At 60.0% G+C, this 19,089-nt stretch overlaps 2 protein-coding genes across 5 annotated transcripts; both read left to right on the top strand.

The window, feature by feature from the left end:
• Nucleotides 1–1,643: 1,643 nt before the first annotated feature.
• Nucleotides 1,644–3,472, top strand: SPEGNB (SPEG neighbor). Its single transcript, XM_028092152.2, has 4 exons — nucleotides 1,644–1,771; nucleotides 2,093–2,400; nucleotides 3,024–3,165; nucleotides 3,334–3,472. Exons 1-4 carry the CDS (start codon nucleotides 1,644–1,646, stop codon nucleotides 3,470–3,472), a joined length of 717 nt encoding a protein of 238 aa, XP_027947953.1.
• A 717-nt stretch (nucleotides 3,473–4,189) lies between these two features.
• GMPPA (GDP-mannose pyrophosphorylase A) lies at nucleotides 4,190–11,388 on the top strand. Of its 4 annotated transcripts, XM_028092226.2 has the most exons (13): nucleotides 4,190–4,267; nucleotides 5,156–5,216; nucleotides 5,321–5,418; nucleotides 6,322–6,425; nucleotides 6,692–6,878; nucleotides 7,239–7,298; nucleotides 8,409–8,539; nucleotides 9,674–9,808; nucleotides 9,913–10,010; nucleotides 10,186–10,232; nucleotides 10,428–10,520; nucleotides 10,615–10,783; nucleotides 11,087–11,388. In XM_028092226.2, the coding sequence occupies exons 2-13, from the start codon at nucleotides 5,177–5,179 to the stop codon at nucleotides 11,185–11,187; spliced, it is 1,263 nt and encodes a 420-aa protein (XP_027948027.1). In that variant the 5' UTR covers nucleotides 4,190–4,267; nucleotides 5,156–5,176; the 3' UTR covers nucleotides 11,188–11,388. The 4 variants fall into 4 exon arrangements, with proteins under 4 accessions (XP_027948027.1, XP_027948036.1, XP_087877671.1 ...); XM_028092235.2 differs by lacking the exons at nucleotides 5,156–5,216; nucleotides 5,321–5,418 and having other exon boundaries at nucleotides 4,211–4,267; XM_088021545.1 differs by lacking the exons at nucleotides 4,190–4,267; nucleotides 5,156–5,216; nucleotides 5,321–5,418 and adding an exon at nucleotides 4,287–4,364.
• The last annotated feature ends 7,701 nt before the right edge of the window (nucleotides 11,389–19,089 follow it).

Genomic DNA, 19,089 nt, shown 5'->3' with positions numbered 1-19,089 from the left:
GTGAAAGGAATAAAGTCTCCTCCGAACCATGAGCCAAGAGGGTTAGCCCTGGTGTGCTGTGATTGAGGTTGAGGGCCCCCTGGCTGTGGCCCAAACAACATTTTGCCCAACCCAGCCCAGCCCAGCCTCTCTGGCTTCTCAGGACCCCAGGGAAGAGGCAAGCCCCATCATCATAAAATAACAGGGTGTTCAAGCCAGCTGGAAGGGACTAGAGAGACGTCTTGCCCACCTGTCATTTTAGCGATGAAGATATACAGTTTGCCTGTGAGAATCTTTAATTCCCTACTCACCGCCAGTGTTTTCATATAAAAATGAGGTGCCTGAACTCATATCTTGATAAATGGTAAAATTCCTCTCCCATCCCCATTCTGATCTTGAGCTCCCTTCCCATCTCCATTGAAAATGGCACGTGAACTGCTTGTTCCAAACCCGGAGGAGCAAAGGTAATTTATGTCAGCAGAACTGTGTCAAAATTGCTCTGATCAAAAGGTGACAGTGCTCCACACCTGGGCGGGCAGTTACAAGGCATGGAAGCATGTGCCCTGGGTTGGGTAGCCTGGACTCCAGGCAAGTCCCAGAGGGGTGAACTAAACCCTTTCCCCCAGGCAGTCCGATGCCCCTATCCACAATTTTTGGGTTTACGACCCAAAAGGGGCTTGGGCAGACCTAGAACTGGGGAGTCAGTGTTAATGCCGATCTCCAGGCACAGTCAGACGCAGCCCAGTCAGACCGTATCATGTCACATGGAGGGAAGTGAGCGGGACTGAGGTGGTAGGAGGGGATGCTGTTCCGAAAAATCTTTACCGTCCCCTCTAGGTTGATCTCAGTTTACCGCCAGGCGGCACAGTGCAGAAATGACAAGCCTGGACTCCTGGGGCCAGGGGAGCAAGTGCTTCCGGATTGGTCCTGATGGCCACACTGCCCTCTCATAATTGGCTGGATGGACAGTGAAGTCCTTCCCCTGCCCCCGCTACTCTGGCTTCATTCAAGGGCACCCCCACAAACACTTGCACCCTTTAACCAACAGTGTTCTGGCAACGGCATGTTGTCCAACTGTCTGGGGACTGACCAGAGTGTAAAGCTGCCCCAGTGGGGAGCTGAATCTCTTGCCAGCCTGGGCCCTTGTCTGGTACTACCAGGAGTGGGATGGTTACCCCCTGCCCTGGGAGGGGATGGGGCCGCATCCAGCTGCCCAGCTGTCCGGGTGCTGACATGAAGTGCACCCCGGAGCTGCTCGGGTTTCCCCCTCGGGCCTGCCCCAGCGGCTGAGCCAGCATCCCAAACATCCTCAGGCTAAATAAGGAGCCCGCTTAGGTCATGGGGCGGGGCTGGGGTCCCGGGGGGGGGGGGGGGGCTTGGGGCAACCAAGCCAAACAAGGCAAGGAGGGGAGCGATGTATAAAACCAGGGCCCTGGGCTGAGCACCTGTCCGTTTCCCTACTGTGCCTTCCAGAAGTGCTCTGTCCCACCTGCTTCCCAGCTAGTGGACCCAAGTCCCGAAGTCAACCCGCCCACGGTGAGTCCCTATTCTCAGACCAGCCCCAGACACTCCCATCCCCAGGATGTTCTGAATTGACAGGGGAAAAGCTGAAAGTCAAAGTCTCTGTGTCAGCCTAGACCCCATGTTTGTTTTGCACTCCCCAGATGTCCAAGGCAGCTCCCGCCAAAAAAACAGCCGCTAAGGCCCCACCTCCGGCATGTACCCTGGATATCAACGACCCCCAGGTCCAGAGAGCGGCCATTCGCATCCAGGCCTCCTACCGGGGCCACAGGTGAGGGGGAGCCCGGAGCCCTCAGGAGGAGGGGAGCCAGAACGGCAGAAAGCGCACTGCTGCGTGGGGGTGGGTGGCAGCTGAGCAGTGTTATGGACCGCTGGGTTCACTGGACTTAGGGGAGAGCGCTTGGCGAGGTGTGGAAGGATGGCCGACAAAAGCAAATCATTTCATCAGGGTAACAATTCAAGAGCAGGCTCGCTCCCAACCCACCCCCACATTTAAAGTTCTAGCGGGCCGAGGGGGCGGGCAGGGGATTTGGTGCGGGCGATCCAGATCCGCGTGGTGGGAGCTCTGGGCCCTGACCCGGCTCTCGGATAGGTCCCGGAAGGAGCTTCGCGAGAAGGGGCCGCCACGAGTGCTGGAGCCGCTGAAGGACGTGGTGCTGATCGAGGGCAGCGCGGCCAAGCTGACTTGCCGCATTTCCGCTTTCCCGGACCCATTCATCCGCTGGAGCAAAGACGGCAAGGAGCTGCGCGACGGGCCCAAGTATCGCTACGTCTTCGAGGACCCTGACGTAGTCGCCCTGGTGGTGCGCGACGGCGAGCTGGCCGACCTGGGCCAGTACAACATCAGTGTAACCAACCCCTTCGGCCAGTGCTCTGACTCGGCGCGCATCCTCGTGGAAGGTACGCGCGCCCCGGGTGCGGCGCCACCACTGAGAGCCGCACCGCCTCCCGGCGCGGCAGCGGGGTCCAGCCAGCGCGCTCTCACCGCTGGGCCTAGCCGAGTCCCCATGGGGTTGCGGGCACAGGCTGGGGCGCGGCGGCGCGCGGGCTGGCTAGCCCTTCTTGCCTCAGGATCCCATCCCGTCCCCCTCCCCCCCAAGACGGAGAAGTCCGCTATGGGCTCCAATCACTCCACTCCAGGGCCCCAAGGTCACAGGGAGCCAGAGGCAGAGCCAGGGTTAGGGCCCGGGCCTCCTGGCTCCGCCCCAGGGCAATGTTCAGTCCTCGGAATTGTCTCCATCCAGGGTACCGAGATATGTAAACGTTCCCGGGTTTTCACTCATAGTATCTCTTTCGATCCTCCATCCCGGGGTGGAAAGGAGCAGGGGCAGCTACTAGTCCGGTTTAACAGCTGAGGAAATGAAGCCCCAGAGAGGCTAGACTTGCCCAACGTCACACTAGGAGTTTAAATCCATCTCATATTGAGGGCGGGGTATTATCTGGGGATCTGGGGAAGTGATGCCTCTGCCCCGCCTCACCCCTAAGGACCCTCACTGGGTCGCACGCCCTTTCCCTTCTTCTAGTCCCTGCGAAGATTCAAAAGGGACCGGATAACACTAAGGCACGCAAAGGCACCACGGTGACTCTGACCGCGGAGATCATGGGCGAGCCTGCGCCCGACGTCGGCTGGACCAAGGACGGGGAGGACATCGAGGAGGATGACAGGCGAGGGCGGGGACCTGCCGCTGGGGCGGAACGGGGCCCAGAACCCTGGCGAGAGTGGGCCGGGGGCGGGGAACGCGAGCTGAGGACCAGAGCTGGCTAACCAGCCTGGCCCCGGGCGCCTGTAACCTGACCTCGGCCCGCCCTCCCTGCTCCCCCTCTCCCTTCCAGGGTGTTCTTCGAGATCGGCAGTACCACCACGACGTTGACCATTCGCCGGGCCACGCCCGAGGACAGCGGCAAGTACGAGGTGTACGTGGAGAACAGCCTGGGCATGGACCAGAGCTTTGCTCGCGTGGACGTGGCCTGAAAGGAACGCTCGGACCGTTCGCCCTGGCTCCAAGCCCCGGGGTGGGTGGGACCGACGACCCTCCTCCATCTTGCTTAATAAAGCTGCTCTCTCTGACCCTCCGCGTGTTCTGGTCTTTGGGGACGCCGTTTCCTCTCCCCTGCACTCGCACCCACGCTTACTCCGGACCCACACACCAAGGTCACAGAATGTTGGGGTCGGAATGTTTGGAGAGTGCCTGGCTCAGTGCTTTATGTTACGGACTGTAAATCTGAGATAAGCTTTCTCTCACCGTCCGGAGCTCCTTCGTTTCCCAGTGGGACCGCGCGAGGAGCTTATGACTCCGCCTTCTCTTTTTCTGCCTACCTCAGGCCCCAGCCACTCGCCGCGGTTGGCGTCCTCGCCACGCCCATCTCACGGATGGCCACACCCCCTCTCGTCTCTAGGCCCGCCTCTCCCTGTGACCCTGTTCCCACTTCAGCCGCTACTCCTGGGCCCATTCCCAGACGGTTCAAGATCCTAATCTCAGCTTCCAGCCTCTGCCTCTTAGGCCCCCCAGCTTCTTCTCTTTAGCCCCGCCTCCTAGATACCTTGGCCACGCCCCCTTGCTCTCCCATAAGTCCCACCTCCCCCCTCTCTTGTAGTTAGAAGCGCGTGGTGGGGGGGGGAACGGGGGAGGGCTACGGGAAACGACAGGCTCTTAAGAACTACTATTCCCGGCATACTCAGCGAAGGAGTTCTCGCGAGTCGCGAGAAGACACGTGCGCGGAAGGAGCAAGCAGTAGCGGACGACAGCTGGAATAAAGAGAGCTAGTGGTAAAGGTTGCTGATGGAGGGGTGGCGAAAGGGGTAGAGGGCAGGAGACGGCCCCTACACCGAGGGCTGCTCGGAGGTCCCGGCTGGCCCTTCGGAGGTCCGTTCTTTTTAGTCCCACAAACCCTGGCTACGCGAGGCTAGGGTTTATTAGACGGAGTCAGTTGTGGCGTTCAGAGGGTCAGCAATCAATCCTGCGAATCCAGAGTTTCAGACTTGTCGCCAATATTGGGACCCGGGGGAGGGGGGTAGATTCCGTGTTTGAGATGCCGAGGGAATCTGTCTTTTGATTCAGGGTTCAGCACTTAGAGGTTAGTTTTAGAATTCAAATTCAGCATATTATAGAGGGTTTTGCTTGGACTTGGGATGCATCAGATGCAGACCAGTGTTACTTTATTGGGATTCATTCTTAGGATCGCAGTTAAATATCTGCGGCTCACTCAGGATTTGAGATTCAGTATTCAGGGTTCACTGTTGGCATTCAGGCCTTAACATCTATAGCATAAGAATGTAACAATTGGGAATCAGTGGGCTTGGGGTTTCCGGTTTTTGAGGTTTGGGGTCTAAGAGATCTGTCGCTGAGTTTCTGAGTTTGCTGAATGTGTCTATAGCCAGAGGGAAGCCTGTTGGATCAAATTGTGAGGTGTGAATTTCAGAATTTAGGAGAAATCGCTGTGGAGTTTTAAGGCCAGTTGGAATCTGGGTTGGGGTTTGAGATGTATGGGATTTGTGAGGTGTTGTGTCAAAGGAGGGACTATATTGAATTTTGGATTTACATCCTGTGAGAGGGCTAAGTGTTGCTCTTTGGAGTTTGGGGTTTGCTTGGGTTGTGAGTGGAGTTCTTGGGCTGGGGTGTGAGATCTGAGCCTGATTTCTCTGTTGCGACTTGAGGTTTAGGTAGCAGTTGCCGCCATGCTCAAAGCTGTGATCCTGATTGGAGGCCCTCAAAAGGGTGAGGAGCCCAGGGAAAGGGGTAGGGAGGTTGGGCTGGAATGACTGGGGGATGGAGGCAGAGGGAGGCAGGAAGCTGAAATGTGCTTCTCTCTCCTCTCTCAGGGACCCGCTTCAGGCCTTTGTCTTTTGAGGTGCCCAAGCCCCTGTTTCCAGTGGCGGGGGTACCTATGATCCAGCACCACATTGAGGCCTGTGCCCAGGTAACCCCAGAGGCTCCCCCTCCCACCTCACTTCCTGCTCATCTCCTTCCTGCTGTATTCCTCCCCCCCCACCATGTCCTGTTCACACCAGGCGTAACTCCAGGGACTGCCATTTATAAATGACAGTGTGAATGGTGTCCCTCGGAGTTGTGCAGTACAGCTGCCCTGCTGTCTTCGCTAATCTGGTCTCTCATCTGGCCTCTTCTTGTTCAGATTTCACTCCTATTTTTAAAGCATGGAATGCGAGATCAGGCAGGAATCTTAGAGACCATTTAAAGCAACAGCCTGAGGAACCTGAATGATAGCAAAACACAGAACTCAAACCCTTGCTCACTGTGGAGCTAATTTCTTTATTGCTTTAGGCATTGGGACTGGCAGGGTTTTATCTGGATCCAGTCTCTGCCTGGAGAGTAAATTTACTTGAGTAAATTCCTCGCCCTTTCTGGGCCTTAGTTTTCTTACTGGTCAAATGGGGTGATTAAGCCTACTTTGTGGGGCGGCAGGGCTTAGAGATGATGTTGGTAAAGTGCCTAGTGCAATGTAGGCACTTGATAAATGGTACCCTTATCTCATGCTGATCTCAAGCTCATATTGACAGATAATAAATATGGGGGAAAATGAATGGATTATCTTTTCATGCAGTTTGGTAGGCAAGATCTTTCCTAGGGTGATCCTCAGATGTGGGGATGGCGTCGGGGGAACAACAAAATCATAAAAGATTGAAAGATCAGGGACAGACCTCTTTGTCTGGAGGAGAACACAGGCCAGGGTGGTAAAGTGAGTACCCACAGCTGATACCAAAACTATGGTCTCTGGACTCCTGGGCCAGTACCAGGGGTTCCCCCAACATTCCTTCCTATCAGATATGTTCTTTTTCCTCCCAACCTCTTCCCTTGCTCTCAGGTCCCTGGGATGCAGGAGATTCTGCTCATTGGCTTCTACCAACCTGACGAGCCCCTTACCCGATTTCTAGAGGCTGCCCAGCAGGAGTTTAACCTCCCCATCAGGTGTTTGTGCACATGTGCCGTATGTGGGGTATGGGGTGTGGGGGCAGTGCCCGAGGCCTCAGAGTTCTGGTGAGTGGGTTGAGTCAGTATCTGGCAGACTTCACCATTATATACCAGGAGGGGTCTAATTTGGGTATCTCTGAATCCCTGAGTATATTGGCCTCAGGCAGGTGTATTTCTGGGAGCAGGAGGGGTCAGATGCCCAGGCTCATGCTGTCTGCCTCCTCTCATCTCACTGAGCTGGCTCTGGGGTCCCCCGGTGACAGGTACCTGCAAGAATTTGTGCCCCTGGGCACAGGAGGTGGTCTCTACCATTTCCGGGACCAGATCCTGGCCGGGGGCCCTGAGGCCTTCTTTGTGCTCAACGCTGATGTCTGCTCCGACTTCCCCTTGAGTGCTATGTTGGATGCCTACAGACACCAGCCTCACCCTTTCTTGCTCCTTGGCACCACGGTGAGGGGGCCAGGAGGGCTGGAGGGGGTAAAGGGGGTGATCCAGAGACGTTCCTGGAATGCAGAGTGTCGGGGAGGCAGGGGCAGCCCAGAGAGTTGGAGTGGGAATGGGCATCAACAGGGGAATGTGCCAGAAATCCCAGCAAGTAGCGGAGGAGGAGGCGGCGGCGGTAGAGACCCTGAGCCCTTTGGCTGCTCAGAAGGAAGGAGGGGGAGGGCAGCTGTCAGTTCTCCCCCTGCTGAAGGCCTGTCAGTGGCAGAAATACGTGCCAGGTGCTTTAGGGGAGGGAAAGAAAGAAAGAAAACAGACCTTGCTGCCCTAGAGCAGGTGGTTCATTGTTTTGGTGTGTCTGTCTTTCAGGCTAACAGGACACAGTCCCTCAACTACGGCTGCATTGTAGAGAACCCACAGACACACGAGGTAAGAGCAGAGACGGGGCTGGCTGGGTTCTTACTCTGTATCATCATGCCCCCATTCCTCTGCCTCTAGAGAATGCTAGAAGTCAATTGGGTGGGCTCCAGTGCTGTCAACCAGGTGGGGCATACCCTTGGCTGTTCATCTTCTATCTTTTCTAGAGATTGGCAAAGAGCAAAGGCTAACAGTTAATTTCCATGGGTGCAGTGCCGTGATAGATGTATGCGCTGTGTGCTATGGGAACACGAAAGGAGGCCTACACCAGCCTTGCTTGGCTGGGGGCAGGGAGAGCTCCCTGGAGGAGGCAAAGTCTGAGTTGAGTTAAATTCGTGGAGATGAAGAAGGAGACAGGAAGGCGTTGCAGGCAGAGGGAACAGGATGTGCAAGGGCACAGAGGCAGGAAACAGTATTGTTGCGCCTCTAGAATTCCAGAGGTGGGAGCGGGATCCGTAAGGCAGAGGGTCTTGGTCCTTGTTTTTGCAACTTCCTGCCCCTGAGCCTGACTGACTTTCACACAGCCCTTTTCTTTGTTTAAGCGTTAGTATTAAAAATACACTTAAACAGGCACACACACATAAATATGTGTGATTTTTTTTTTTTAAGTTTTATACTAGGCACTAGCTAGATGTGAAAGAAACAGAGCCAAAGAAATAGAATCCCTCCCTCCCAGGACCCCCCCAGTCAATGGGAAAGACAGTCAAAAGTCAACCATGGCAAATGCCACAAGGACCCACAGTGAGGTGTGGCCAGATGCCAGGGGTGCCCAGACCTGAGAAGCTCAGTGTAGGGCAGGACAAGCGCAGGCTCCCAGAGGAAGTGGCAAGGTCGACTGGGTTTTGAAAGCTGAGTTTTCCAGATGAATCACTGCGAAAGGGCATTCCAGGCACAGACGTGCAATGGCAGTGAATGGTGTGCTGGGGGTGCTGGGAGGTGGGGAGGGTTGGGAGGGAAAAGGCATGTAATTGGGACCTACCTTGAAGGTGAAGGGCAGTGACTGTGCATTTTGGGAAGACCACCCTGGCAGCAGGGAGTAGCTGGCGGTCAGAAGGTCTTAGGGGATGGGGGCGGGGGGGGCGGGGGGCTCCCTCTACGGGACCCAGCCTGCCCTGTCCTCAGGTCCTGCACTATGTGGAGAAACCTAGCACCTTTGTTAGTGACGTCATCAACTGTGGCATCTACCTCTTTTCCCCGGAAGCCCTGAAGCCCCTTCGGGATGTCTTCCAGCGAAACCAGCAGGATGGGCAACTGTGAGGCGGGCCCCATGGCCCTGTAACCCCAAGTCCCCCCCCACCAATCACAGAGCACCCCCGCCCCCAGGCTCTGCAGGCTCCATTTCCACCTGCTCACCTTCCTCTTCCCTTTTCCTTTCCACTTGTCATCCCCAGCCAAGCCTTCCCGGTCCCCTCCCCTCTAACCTCATTCTGTCCCTCTTCCTTAGCCATCCCAGTTCCTCCTCTGTCACTGCCGGCCCACTCCCCTTCTGGTCCATTTCTCTCAAGCCCTGATGAGTGTCCCGGAGATGTCTTTCAGAACAGACGGCAACACGCACACTTGGGCGCACACGCGCTTGGGTGCAGAGACATGCAAAGAGAGAGGGAGAGACACGCACACACCCCCACACCCACACCCCACACTGTCAGGCTGAGGCTCCCCTCAGCATAGCCCGCAGAGCCCTGCTGGCCACGGGCCCCTCCCCAGGTCATCCTTGTAGGCCCCGGACCTGTTCCCCGCCCCCCTCCCCGCCGTGGGTCCCCATCTCATGCCCCCACTCACTCCCATCCATCTCTGCTTCTCTCTCCATCTCTCCTGGCCTCTTGTCTGTTTCTGCTGAGCTGGCATCTCTACCATCTCTCTCTCTCTCTCTCTCTCTCTGTCTCTCTCTCTCTCTGTCTCTCTCTCTCCCTCCCTCCCTCTCTCCCTCTCCCTCTCTCCCTCCCTCTCCCTCCCTCCCCTCTCCCCCTCTCTTTCTGTGACTGTCTCTGCCCTCACCAGCTGTCTTCCTCTGGGGTGAGTGTCTGTGTTTCATTCCATCCCGTGAGAGGGAGGGTGACCCGAGGTGGGGTTTGGGGGAGTGGATGGGGAGGAGAAGAGGAAAATGGGGGGGAAGCTATGTCCGGGCGAACTCCCTGGACCTGGGGCAGAGATGAGGTGTGGGTCCATGCCTGGGGGTCCCCTGGGATTGCACCCCAGCCAGGGGTGGGAGGGTGACGTGGGTAAGGGCACTGGCAGAGTTTCCTGGGACATGAGCATCCCTTTGGAGAAGATCTGGCCAGGCCTGGAGAGGGGGTGGGATTCCCTCAGATCCCTATCCCTGAGACACCATGTTGGCCTCCCGGGTGGGCTCAGCTGGGGAGTTGATGTCCGCATGTCCTCTCTGCCAGGGAGGACTCTTCAGGCCTGTGGCCCGGGGCAGGCACCATCCGCCTGGAGCAGGATGTGTTCTCCGCCCTGGCTGGGCAGGGCCAGATCTACGTCCACCTCACTGATGGTATCTGGAGCCAAATCAAGTCTGCAGGGTATGGCTACGTGAGGTGGCTGGGGCACCTGGGAGTTGAGATTTTCAGGGGGTAGGCACCTGCTGGCCCCTGAATCCCCCGTTCCGCTCTGTGGCTCCCGCCAGCTCAGCCCTCTATGCCTCCCGCCTCTACCTGGGCCAGTACCAGCTCACTCACCCAGAACGCCTGGCCAAGCACGCCCCCGGGGGTCCACGAATCCGAGGTACAGCCCCCTGCCCCCCTTCCTCATCTTTACCCCCCACCCTAGCCCCCTGTGCCCTCTGAGTCAGGACTCCTGACCTCAGATTCAGAGGTGAAGCTCCAGTCCCTGTGCCCCCCCACCCCGAACCAGGTATGGTGTGGGGTAGTTGCCCCCAGATCCTCTTTTCTGCTTCTAGGAAATGTTTACATCCACCCCACGGCCAAGGTGGCCCCGTCGGCGGTGGTAAGTGGGGGGCTAGGCTGCCAGGACGGGTGGGATGGCGCCGAGCCCCTGAGCTCAGAGTGCGAGGCTCTGCTTTGTCATCACCCATCGTACAGGCTCAAGCAGGTCCCTTCCCCCCTACCTGTTCTATGAAGGGGGTGGATTCGGGTTTCTCCAAGGCCCTCCAGGGCTTATGGTATCTGTTCCTCTCCACAGCTGGGCCCCAACGTCTCCATTGGGGAGGGGGTGACCGTGGGCGAGGGTGTGCGGCTCCGCGAGAGCATCGTCCTCCATGGGGCCACGCTGCAGGTAGGCACCCCGCGGCTGGCTGGGAGGGGTGGGCCCCGTGGGCTCTGCATCTGGCCCCTTCTCCTCCCTCACCTGACACTGTTGTGTTTGACAGGAGCACACATGTGTTCTGCACACCATTGTGGGCTGGGGGAGCACTGTGGGGCGCTGGGCCCGTGTGGAGGGTACCCCCAATGACCCCAATCCCAACGACCCCCGAGCGCACATGGACAGTGAGAGCCTCTTCAAGGATGGGAAGCTGCTACCTGCCATCACCATCCTAGGTACGGCTTCCGAGGGGACTAGGGCTGTGGAAAAGCTCCACAGGTGACGGCCTTTCCCCTGTGGGGATTGGACACACGTGTGCATGCGCGCTTGCTTGCTTGCTTGCTTGTGTTTATTCCTTTAGCAAACATTTACAAAGTGCTTGCTGTGTGCCAGGCCCTGTTTGTGAGTCACTGGGAGCGTGAGGCCAGGGCACAGATGGGCAGGGAGGGATTCCTCCCCGATGGCAGTGGTCCCAGCTCCTTGCCTCTGGCCTCCCCTCCCCACGGCTTCCTCCTGGTGCCCTCATGTCCCCGTTGCAGGCTGCCGTGTCCGGATCCCTGCTGAGGTGCTCATCCTGAACTCGATTGTTCTGCCACACAAGGAGTTGAGCCGCAGCTTCACCAACCAGATCATCCTCTGAGGGGGACTGCCAGAAGGCACATCCCCCCCCAACTCCCAACTCCTGCCCGCTCCCCACGAGGCTCCTGCCTGCATGGCCAGCCTCTGTCCAAAAGGACCAGAGGAAGCCAGGCGGGATTTTCACGTGCCAGGAGCAACGTGGGTGGCCGGGGAACTCCTGGCCTCCCTCTTCACTCCTTAATAAACCCCAGTGAACCTTGGAGCCAGCGCGGACTCCTGCTTGTGCCTGGGCTGGGGGTGAGGGTGGAAGGGGGGCAGCTGAGTCAGGCCCCCCCACATTAGCATTTAAATTGGAGTCGTTGCTGCGGGCTCATGAATAATGAATCTGGAGCCCTGGTAAATCTCTCCCTCCCACTGCCTTTAGCCTCTTGCACTGCTCTGCTTGGGAGGAGGGCCCCCAAGGCTCCCAGCCTGTCTGGCCCCTGCCTTCACCCCTACCCCAGCACTGCTGGCTTGCCCGCCTTCCTGTTCCTCTTCAATGGGCCTGGCTTGGTCTCTGAGTGTAAGAATTCTGAAAGGAAGGGTGCAGGATTCTGGTTGGGCTGTGGGGTGCTGGCAGTGGGCTCAGGGACTGAGAGCCACAGGCCTGCTACTGGATCACCTGGTGGTTGCTTTTCTCAGTTCCTGCCCAGCTCAGCCCCAGCCTGTTTTCCGCTTTGCCAGCACCATCTGCTCCTAGCCTGGCTTTTGGCGGGGTAGGGGGCTCTCCCCGCCCGAGGCCTGGTTGGTGTCTGTCTCTTACTCCCCTGGCAGGCGGGGCAGACCTAAGCTGGTGCCTAGCCCTCCCCAAGCGCAGTGGGAGCCCCTTGTGCTGGGAGGGGAGGGTCCCTGGCCACCTCCCATCACCCTGACTCGGCCCTTTGGGAGGTCTCGGTCCTCTCCACGTTCCTGAAGCCCCAGAGAAACCCAGCCATCTATCATGTTTGCCCATGACCCCCACGTGCCCCCTTTTGGTGCCCCCCTTTCCCCAGCTGTGGGTGCGGAGCTTAGTTGCCAGATGAGCTGGTAATGATCGTAATCTGCTAATTGAGAGGAATCTAATTACCCAAAGAGAATGGGGGTGGCAGGGCGTGGGTGGGAGGGAGGAGGTGGTCCTGGCAGCAGGCGGGGGTGGCAGGCGGCAGGGTGCCGGGACCTTGTTACCAGCACCGGGGTCTGGGACAGAGCCCAGGATTTCATAGCTTCATAGCTGGGCAGTTAGGAAGATGTGCTTCCTCAGGAGTTGGGCTGAGGGTAATGCGGGGATTGGGCTGGGGGTGCCCTCCCAGCCTCCTCAGGCCCTGCAGGCTGTGTGAGAGCGTGCGTGAAAGGAGCTGGGTTTTAGCAGTCCTGACCTACAACCTGCCTTGACTCGGCCTCTTTCCCATTCCCTGTCCCTGCCTCCAGCCCAGACCTCCCATAATCTGCATGGGGTTGGCAGGGGCCAGCAGATGCCTTCTCTGGGCCTGGGGTCAACTCCCTGAGGAAGGAGTCGGGAGAGGGATGGGCTGTGGGGCCCGGAGCTGGGTCCCTTCCCTGCCCTCCCCCCAGTCCTGACCCTCTGTTCCAAGTGGTTGGCAGAGGCCATGGCAACTCCATCATAAATATGATAATTTAATTATTTTCTCAGCAAAACACCGTGAAATCCAATAAGTCTGTGTCAGGCCCTGGCCCCCGGGACCCCCCTCCTAGGCCCAGTGGGGGTGGAGAGAGGCACTGGAAGGCGAAAGGGTCAGTGTTTGAAGTGGGGGGGTTGGCTAGTGTAGCTGAGATCTTTTAACACGCCCCCTCCCACCAGGCTGGCAGAGTCCCTGTTGTGTGGTCCCGTGGAGGTGGGGGGCCGTCTGAGGAGTCATAATGCCCTCCACTCCTCTCCAGCCCTTGTCTGCCCCGGGAAGGACCTAGTACCCCATCCATCTCTGAGGGCACAGCTTGGGGCCCAGGATGTGGGAGCCCACTTCTCTGCCACATCTAGGTCCTCAATGGCCCTGTAGGGGTAGGAGGGTGCTGGCCCCCAAAGGGTTTGAGAAGGGAGAACCAAGGGAACTGTGGTGGGAAGTGGGGGATGAGCGGGGGAAGGGATGCGGGGGAGGGGTGCGCTCCTGCCATTAGTGCTTTTTTAGGTTTCCATAAAAAGATTATTCTGTAAAATCAGCGAGGGGGAGCAAGCTGGGGGCTGGGGAGGGGGGCAGATCCCTGGCACCGAGCTGGATGGGGTGATGGGAGGAGGGCTGGGGACGGGGACTGAGCTTGGAGAGAAATCTGGATGGGCTTCAGGAGCCAGCGAGGGGGAGAAGCTGAGCCAAGAACAGATTGGGGGGAGTTTGGCCGGGGTGGGGTGGAGTGGGGGCAGGGCCCTCATCTCCCTCCTGTCCCTTTGGCAGGGCTGACCTGGGCCCCAGTCCCACCCCCATCTCCATCCCCTCCCCCTGGCGCTCAGCAGCCATTACTGGGGGAGCAGATTGAGGCCCCCTCCCCCCCTCCGGGAAGCAGGCACAGCTGGGGCCCTGCCACATCTGCCGCATCAGCACGGAGCACAGCTGGGTGTGCCCAGAGCCGCGCTCCCAAAAACACAGAGGGGAGGGCGGGGGCCGAGGAGAGCCCAGACCCCTGAGACAGACACACTGACACCTCTGCCAGCAGACACATACTCCTCGAGGCGAAGCTACACCCACCACCACCACACTCGCTCCCTCCTGTGCAGACAGGAGAACTGAGAAACACACAATTACTCTGCCCCGCCTGCCACCCCCGCTCCCCTCCCCCCGCCCCTTCTTCCTCCTCCCCTTCCTTCCCTCCGGGCTCCCCTCTGCTGCCTTTGCCACCTCGACTCTTCAGGAGGGAGCAGGGGCCTCCCCCTTCTGGAGCACACCTTTCTGGGAGGCTTGGAGAACAAGAGGGCAGGAGGTGGTAAGGGGCTGTGGGTCTGAGCCGTGAGCCTGGGCAAGCCACTGCCCTCCCTCCATGCCCATACTGCTCCCCACAAAGAAATCCCCTGTGAAACACTGGTTGCTGCCACACTGGGTTGTGATGGGGTCTCCATCCCAGCACCGGCTGGCAGAGCACCCTTGACTGTGGCTCCCCGTGACGGTGTTCCATCTGCCACCTCAAGGAGGCGCTGCGTGCCCTCCGTTCTGTATCCCGGAGGTTCCAGGCTCCCAGGGCCGGCCCCTGCCATTCCCACTCACCCCATCTGCCGTGCACCCCTCTGCTTAGCTCTGCTACCCTTGGCACGTGCAGGGCATGGGGGCTCGCCAATAGTGGGAAAGTCCCCACCCCCATGAGATGATCAGGAGCCCCTTCTTTCCTCTCTTTGCCAGGCGATAGCCACCTTCTGGGCCCCCGATTTAATCTTACCCCCTTCACAGCCCTCATTTCTCCTGCTCGTCTTGGCCCCGATGTCCTGCCCTCGGCCCTCTCCTTCCTGCCCCCCACCCCCGTTCGCGCCGCGCCCCCGCCCCTGCCCCTCAGAGCTTTAATCCCTCCTGCTGCTCAGCCGCCTTATCTGCTCCCAGCAGCTTTCACTGCTGCAAAGCCCTCTCCCCCTCCTTCTCTGGATCTTCTCCCCCTCCTTTCCTGGCTCCCTCTTCTCTCTGACCAGCACCCCCACTCCCAGCATGTCTCTGCCTCTCAGGCCCCCAGGATGGCTCCTGACCGACACCAAATTTGCACCCCAGTGCCCTTTGCCCTCTCTCCAGGCTCTGTTCTGAGGTTGCCGGGTGCCCACCCACTCCCACACTGGTCCCTTCCTCCCCCAACCGCCCCCTGAAGGCCCCACGGACTTGGGCAGTTTCTGCCTCGCCAAGATTTTTCCCTCTTTCGTCTTCCCTTTCTGGTCCTCTCCTCAGTTCCTCCAGTCGCCTGCCCTTCGATCTTGGACCTGGTGCCCTTCAGCCCCAGTGATCCAGGGCCTCAGCTTGGGCATCCCCCGTAGAGGAAGGGGTCAGGCCGGGCTGGCCCGAAGATGGGGTAGGGGCTGCAGAGTGCTGGCCAGCAGTGGGGGCAGGGCCTGGCAGTGGGACGCTAACCCTCTTCAGTTGCCTCAGATCACGTCCGGGCCTCCCCACCCCCCTTCGCTGGAACTCTCATTAACCGCTTCTCCTGCCTCGTCCGCGGCATAAATAACCCAGATAAATCAGCCGCCGTCCGCCCCCCCGCCCCTCGGCCCCCGCACAGCCCGTTTGTCACCGCTGCTCGCTCACCAGCCAGGCCTGGCCCAGTCCCGGCCTCCGCCCCCCATCCTTGTCCCTTCCCGCCCACGTTTGCCCCACACTAGCTCATCCCTCGGTCCGCACCAGAGCCAGGGCTGGGACAGGTGTCTGGCTGGGAGGGGTGGCCGGGAGGTGTCGTCCTCTGGGAGCAGCGGGAGGCTGGGGACTCTCCCTAGGAGAATGCTAGGAGTTTGGGGGTCATGTCGTTTATGAGTGGGCCACCCAGGAAGGGAGGTGAGAAGGGGCAAATGCAGACGGTGCACCGGGGGTGGAGGAGGGGGGCTTTGCTGGGAAAAAGGCAAAGTCCCAAAAGCCTGGGTGCAGTAAGGACCTTGGAGGCTTCCTTTGGAACCCCCAAGCTGGATCATGGGAGGTCTCTGGGTCTGCCTTTGAGGCATTTTGCCCAAATAAAACCTGCACTTCCTCAGGTGCTCTGGCAGAATGCTCCTGCCCTCCCTGTCTCCTCCCTCACCCTTCTGTCCCCCATTCCCAGGCTCTCTGCCTTGTCTGGCTGTGCAGATGCCACTCTAATCTCTCTGCCTGCCGCTCCATCCACCACCATCGGGAAGCCTCGTTCACCTCTGGGGCATGGGGCTGGGTGGAGAATTGGACCGGGAACAAATCTGGGGAATGGGGACAACTGGAGAGCCGAGGAAGCCTGGCCCTGCAAGCCCCCTCACCCCTGTGCCTCTCCTGTGCCCCACACCCACTCCTAGCCCGAGTCCCTGACAGACCCTCCCCCCTCTGCTCACACCCAGCTCAGGTCGCGACCAACCTCGCTTGGCCCGGATGCTCACTGCAGAGGGGCAGCTGGTCCCAGGGGAGTAGGTGGGGGAAGCCAGGAGGGGGTGGGGGGAGTTTGGGCGCAGGGCTGGGGGTGGGGGTGGGGAAGAAGCTGGGCCGGGCCCCAGGGACCAGCTGGGCAATGAGCCGGGGAAGCAGCCGGGAGGCTAAATGAGGGAGATTATCACCCAACTGCAGCCGGGCAGAGAGGGAGGCAAGCAGGGAAGCGGGGAGAGGGAGGGGGGGGGAAGGACGGGGGGCCAGAGGGGAAGGGGGTGTAGGGGGACAGGGGGGCAGAGGAGACAGAAGAGACTGGAGGGTGAGGTGCAGGATGGGCGGAGGGGATGTGGGAGGGGGCTCCCACCAAGCATAACCGGATTCCTAGGGGTCTGGGAGCCTGGGTGATGGGGACCTGGGGACAATTGGAGACAGCTGGCTGTGGGGCAGTTGCGGGGGGGTGAGTGCAGTGAACTGCTGTTCCAGTTCCGAGTGGCCTGGAACTCCTCTCTCCACCCACCCCCCAACTTCATTCCTTCAGAGGCTTCCTACCATGCCCTCCGGAGGAAAGAAGGTGTGATTTGGGCTGATGATGGAGACCAGTATATTAGGGGAGTATTGACCCCGTGATCCCGGTGGATCTCAGGGCAATTTAGGGACATGCGTTGAGCGCAGGGTAGCACCGAGTACTGGGGAGAGCTCGGGGGGCAGTTCCCCGCTTTCTTGGCAGAGTCCCAGACTGAAGTAACCTTAAAAAAGCAATTAAATCACCTTAAAAAAAAAAACCAGTAAAGAAAAATCAATACTAGGAGAAAGGGGGGGAGGCTGGGAGCGGAGGAGGTGGGGCGGAAGCACTAAAGGGTCTGGGAATCTAGCAGGGAGGGCAGAGCATGGCAGGGGGCTGCCCGGGTAGGGGCCACTGTCTGTGGTCACTTGGAGGCTCTGAGGGCTAACTCAGTGGCTGCTTCCCGTGCCTTCCCCGCTTTTTCCCTCTAGGACGCTGCCAGCCCTAGCCCTTACCCCAGGGGCCTCCTCTTCCCAGCTGGGGGGAGACTGCTTGTGGGGGAAGCCCAGCCGCAGCCCCCCCACCTCAGAAGCTACTTTGGAGAGAGGCTGGGGACCACCCCAGCAGGGTGCCACGCATGGCCGGGGCTGGTTGGCTCCATGCTGGGGTGAGCGGTGCCCGATGAGGCCTGACCTGGCCTGGCCTCGCAGCCAAGGTGGGCAGTGACAGATTCCCTGCTCCCCAGGGTAGCCGCCCCTGGGCCCCTCCTCTGGGTCCAGGTGGGGGCTGCGACTGGCGGGGCAGGCCTGACGCAGGGGAGGGGTGGCCTCTGGGCAGCGGGCGGACCTGGGGCTCTAATCCCCAGCAGCTGCCGTTTCCCTCAGATCGATTCCTTTCTCACTTTTTTTTCAGCTGCTGGTTCCGCGGCTCGGATCGATTGGAGCCGCCTCCCCCGCCCCTCTGAGCTTCCTCTCCCTGCTGCTCATTAGCACCCCGATTAATCAGTCCCCCCTTTCGTCTGGGGGACAAGTGCTTCCTCCCCCGGGAGGGCTCACGTTCTCACACGCCCCCCCCCCCCCCCCCGCCCCAGAACACAAGCTGCTCACTGTAACCACTCCACCCTGGGAGCACCAAGGCATTTCCTCCTGGGCTGCCAACTGGGGACCCACCCCTGCCTGTGAGAACAACCCACGTGTCTGCTTCCCCTCCGCAAGCCAGCAGCCAGGCCAGGGCTCCCCTGCCCTTCAGTCCGGCCACCCCCTGCTTCTGCTTCTGCTTCTGGGCTAGTACTCCCTCCCATTCAAGCCCGCACATTTCTCCTCCTTCCCAAATCCCCATGTGGGCTCTCCCTCTCCCTCCATTCCACACCGTCTCCCCCACCCGTCATACCTGGTCTCTGCCCCCTGGCCTGTTCACCCCACACACTCCCCCCACCCCCAGCCCGGCTTGGCAAGGGATTTGAGAAACGTTTGGATCAGCCAAATGGCCATAGATGTGTAAGGCAGCCAGGGCGTCCTGTCCCAGACCCGCGAGTGACTGAGTTTGGGGGGCCGGGGGGGGGGGCGGCCAGCGTCCCAGGGCAGGCGGGGGCACGGGGGGGTGTTGAAGTTGGGAGCAAAGCTCCAGGGAAGCCAAGCATCTTGGTGGCGTCACCGTGGTCCCCTTGTCTGTCCTGCCTGCCCTCCTCTGCCCTCCCCTCCCTCATTCTAACAAGTGGCTCTGCCAAGGAGTTTCTGGAAGCCGCCGTGAGTAGGGTAGTGGGGGCAGGTGGTGGCTGGGTGCTGGAGTCAGGAGTCAGGAAGGTGGGGGGTGGAGTTGGCTGACCCTTCCCGGGTGTGGTCCCAAAAAGTGGCAGAAGGAGCCGAGGCCTCTGGGTGCAGATGTCTTCCCTGGGTGGCCTGGGAGTGGGGCCGTCTGGGGACCCCACGAGTGCCTAGGCTGTAGCAAGAGTTTGGGGGGGGCAGCCCGACGAGGTCTGGGGCAGGGGCCCAGGGATCCCTGTCCTGGGCCCGGGGAGGGGTGGGGTTGTGGGGGTGCTGCCCCCCCCCCCCCCGCCCCTGGCCTGGCTCCTGCTGCCAGAGGCGCCGGTGAAGCGCTGTTGACATGTCCTGAATTATTAAGCACGGGGTGGGCTCCGGAGCACATGCTGAGCGGCGCGGCTGGGGCTGCGCGGCGTGGCGGAGCGGTGCTCACTCCCTCGCTCGCTCGCTCGCAGGGACACACGCAGGGGCTGACAGCTGTGCTGGTGCTGATAAGGAAGCCACAAGGAGCCGATCGAGGAGAGAGACAAGCAGCAGCTGAGGCAGCGGCGGCAGGGCTGCGGAGCTGCTGGGAGTGGGAGTGACTCCCCCACCTCGGGCCCCCACCCTGTCCCTGTCCTCCTCCCGCTTGCCCTGAGTTTCAAAGAGCGGCCGCTGCCACCGCCGCC

Source organism: Eumetopias jubatus, unplaced genomic scaffold, assembly GCF_037043125.1.
Source record: "Eumetopias jubatus isolate StellerSeaLion01/CBP00866 unplaced genomic scaffold, mEumJub1_p1.0 scaffold_3, whole genome shotgun sequence".
Classification (NCBI taxonomy): Eukaryota; Metazoa; Chordata; class Mammalia; order Carnivora; family Otariidae; genus Eumetopias; species Eumetopias jubatus.
The sequence above is the reverse complement of the archived record's forward strand: the minus strand, read 5'-3'. Positions and strand labels throughout refer to the sequence as shown.

Bases quoted from the DNA above. Each gene is read 5' to 3' on its own strand.
- SPEGNB (XM_028092152.2), top strand. From the start codon at position 1,644: ATGTCCAAGGCAGCTCCCGCCAAAAAAACAGCCGCTAAGGCCCCACCT. The intron at 2,401-3,023 runs GTACGCGCGCCC...CCCTTCTTCTAG, and splicing joins GGCGCGCATCCTCGTGGAAG to TCCCTGCGAAGATTCAAAAG. The intron at 3,166-3,333 runs GCGAGGGCGGGG...TCTCCCTTCCAG, and splicing joins GACATCGAGGAGGATGACAG to GGTGTTCTTCGAGATCGGCA.
- GMPPA (XM_028092226.2), top strand. From the start codon at position 5,177: ATGCTCAAAGCTGTGATCCTGATTGGAGGCCCTCAAAAGG. The intron at 5,419-6,321 runs GTAACCCCAGAG...CCTTGCTCTCAG, and splicing joins ACATTGAGGCCTGTGCCCAG to GTCCCTGGGATGCAGGAGAT. The intron at 10,521-10,614 runs GTAGGCACCCCG...TGTGTTTGACAG, and splicing joins TCCATGGGGCCACGCTGCAG to GAGCACACATGTGTTCTGCA.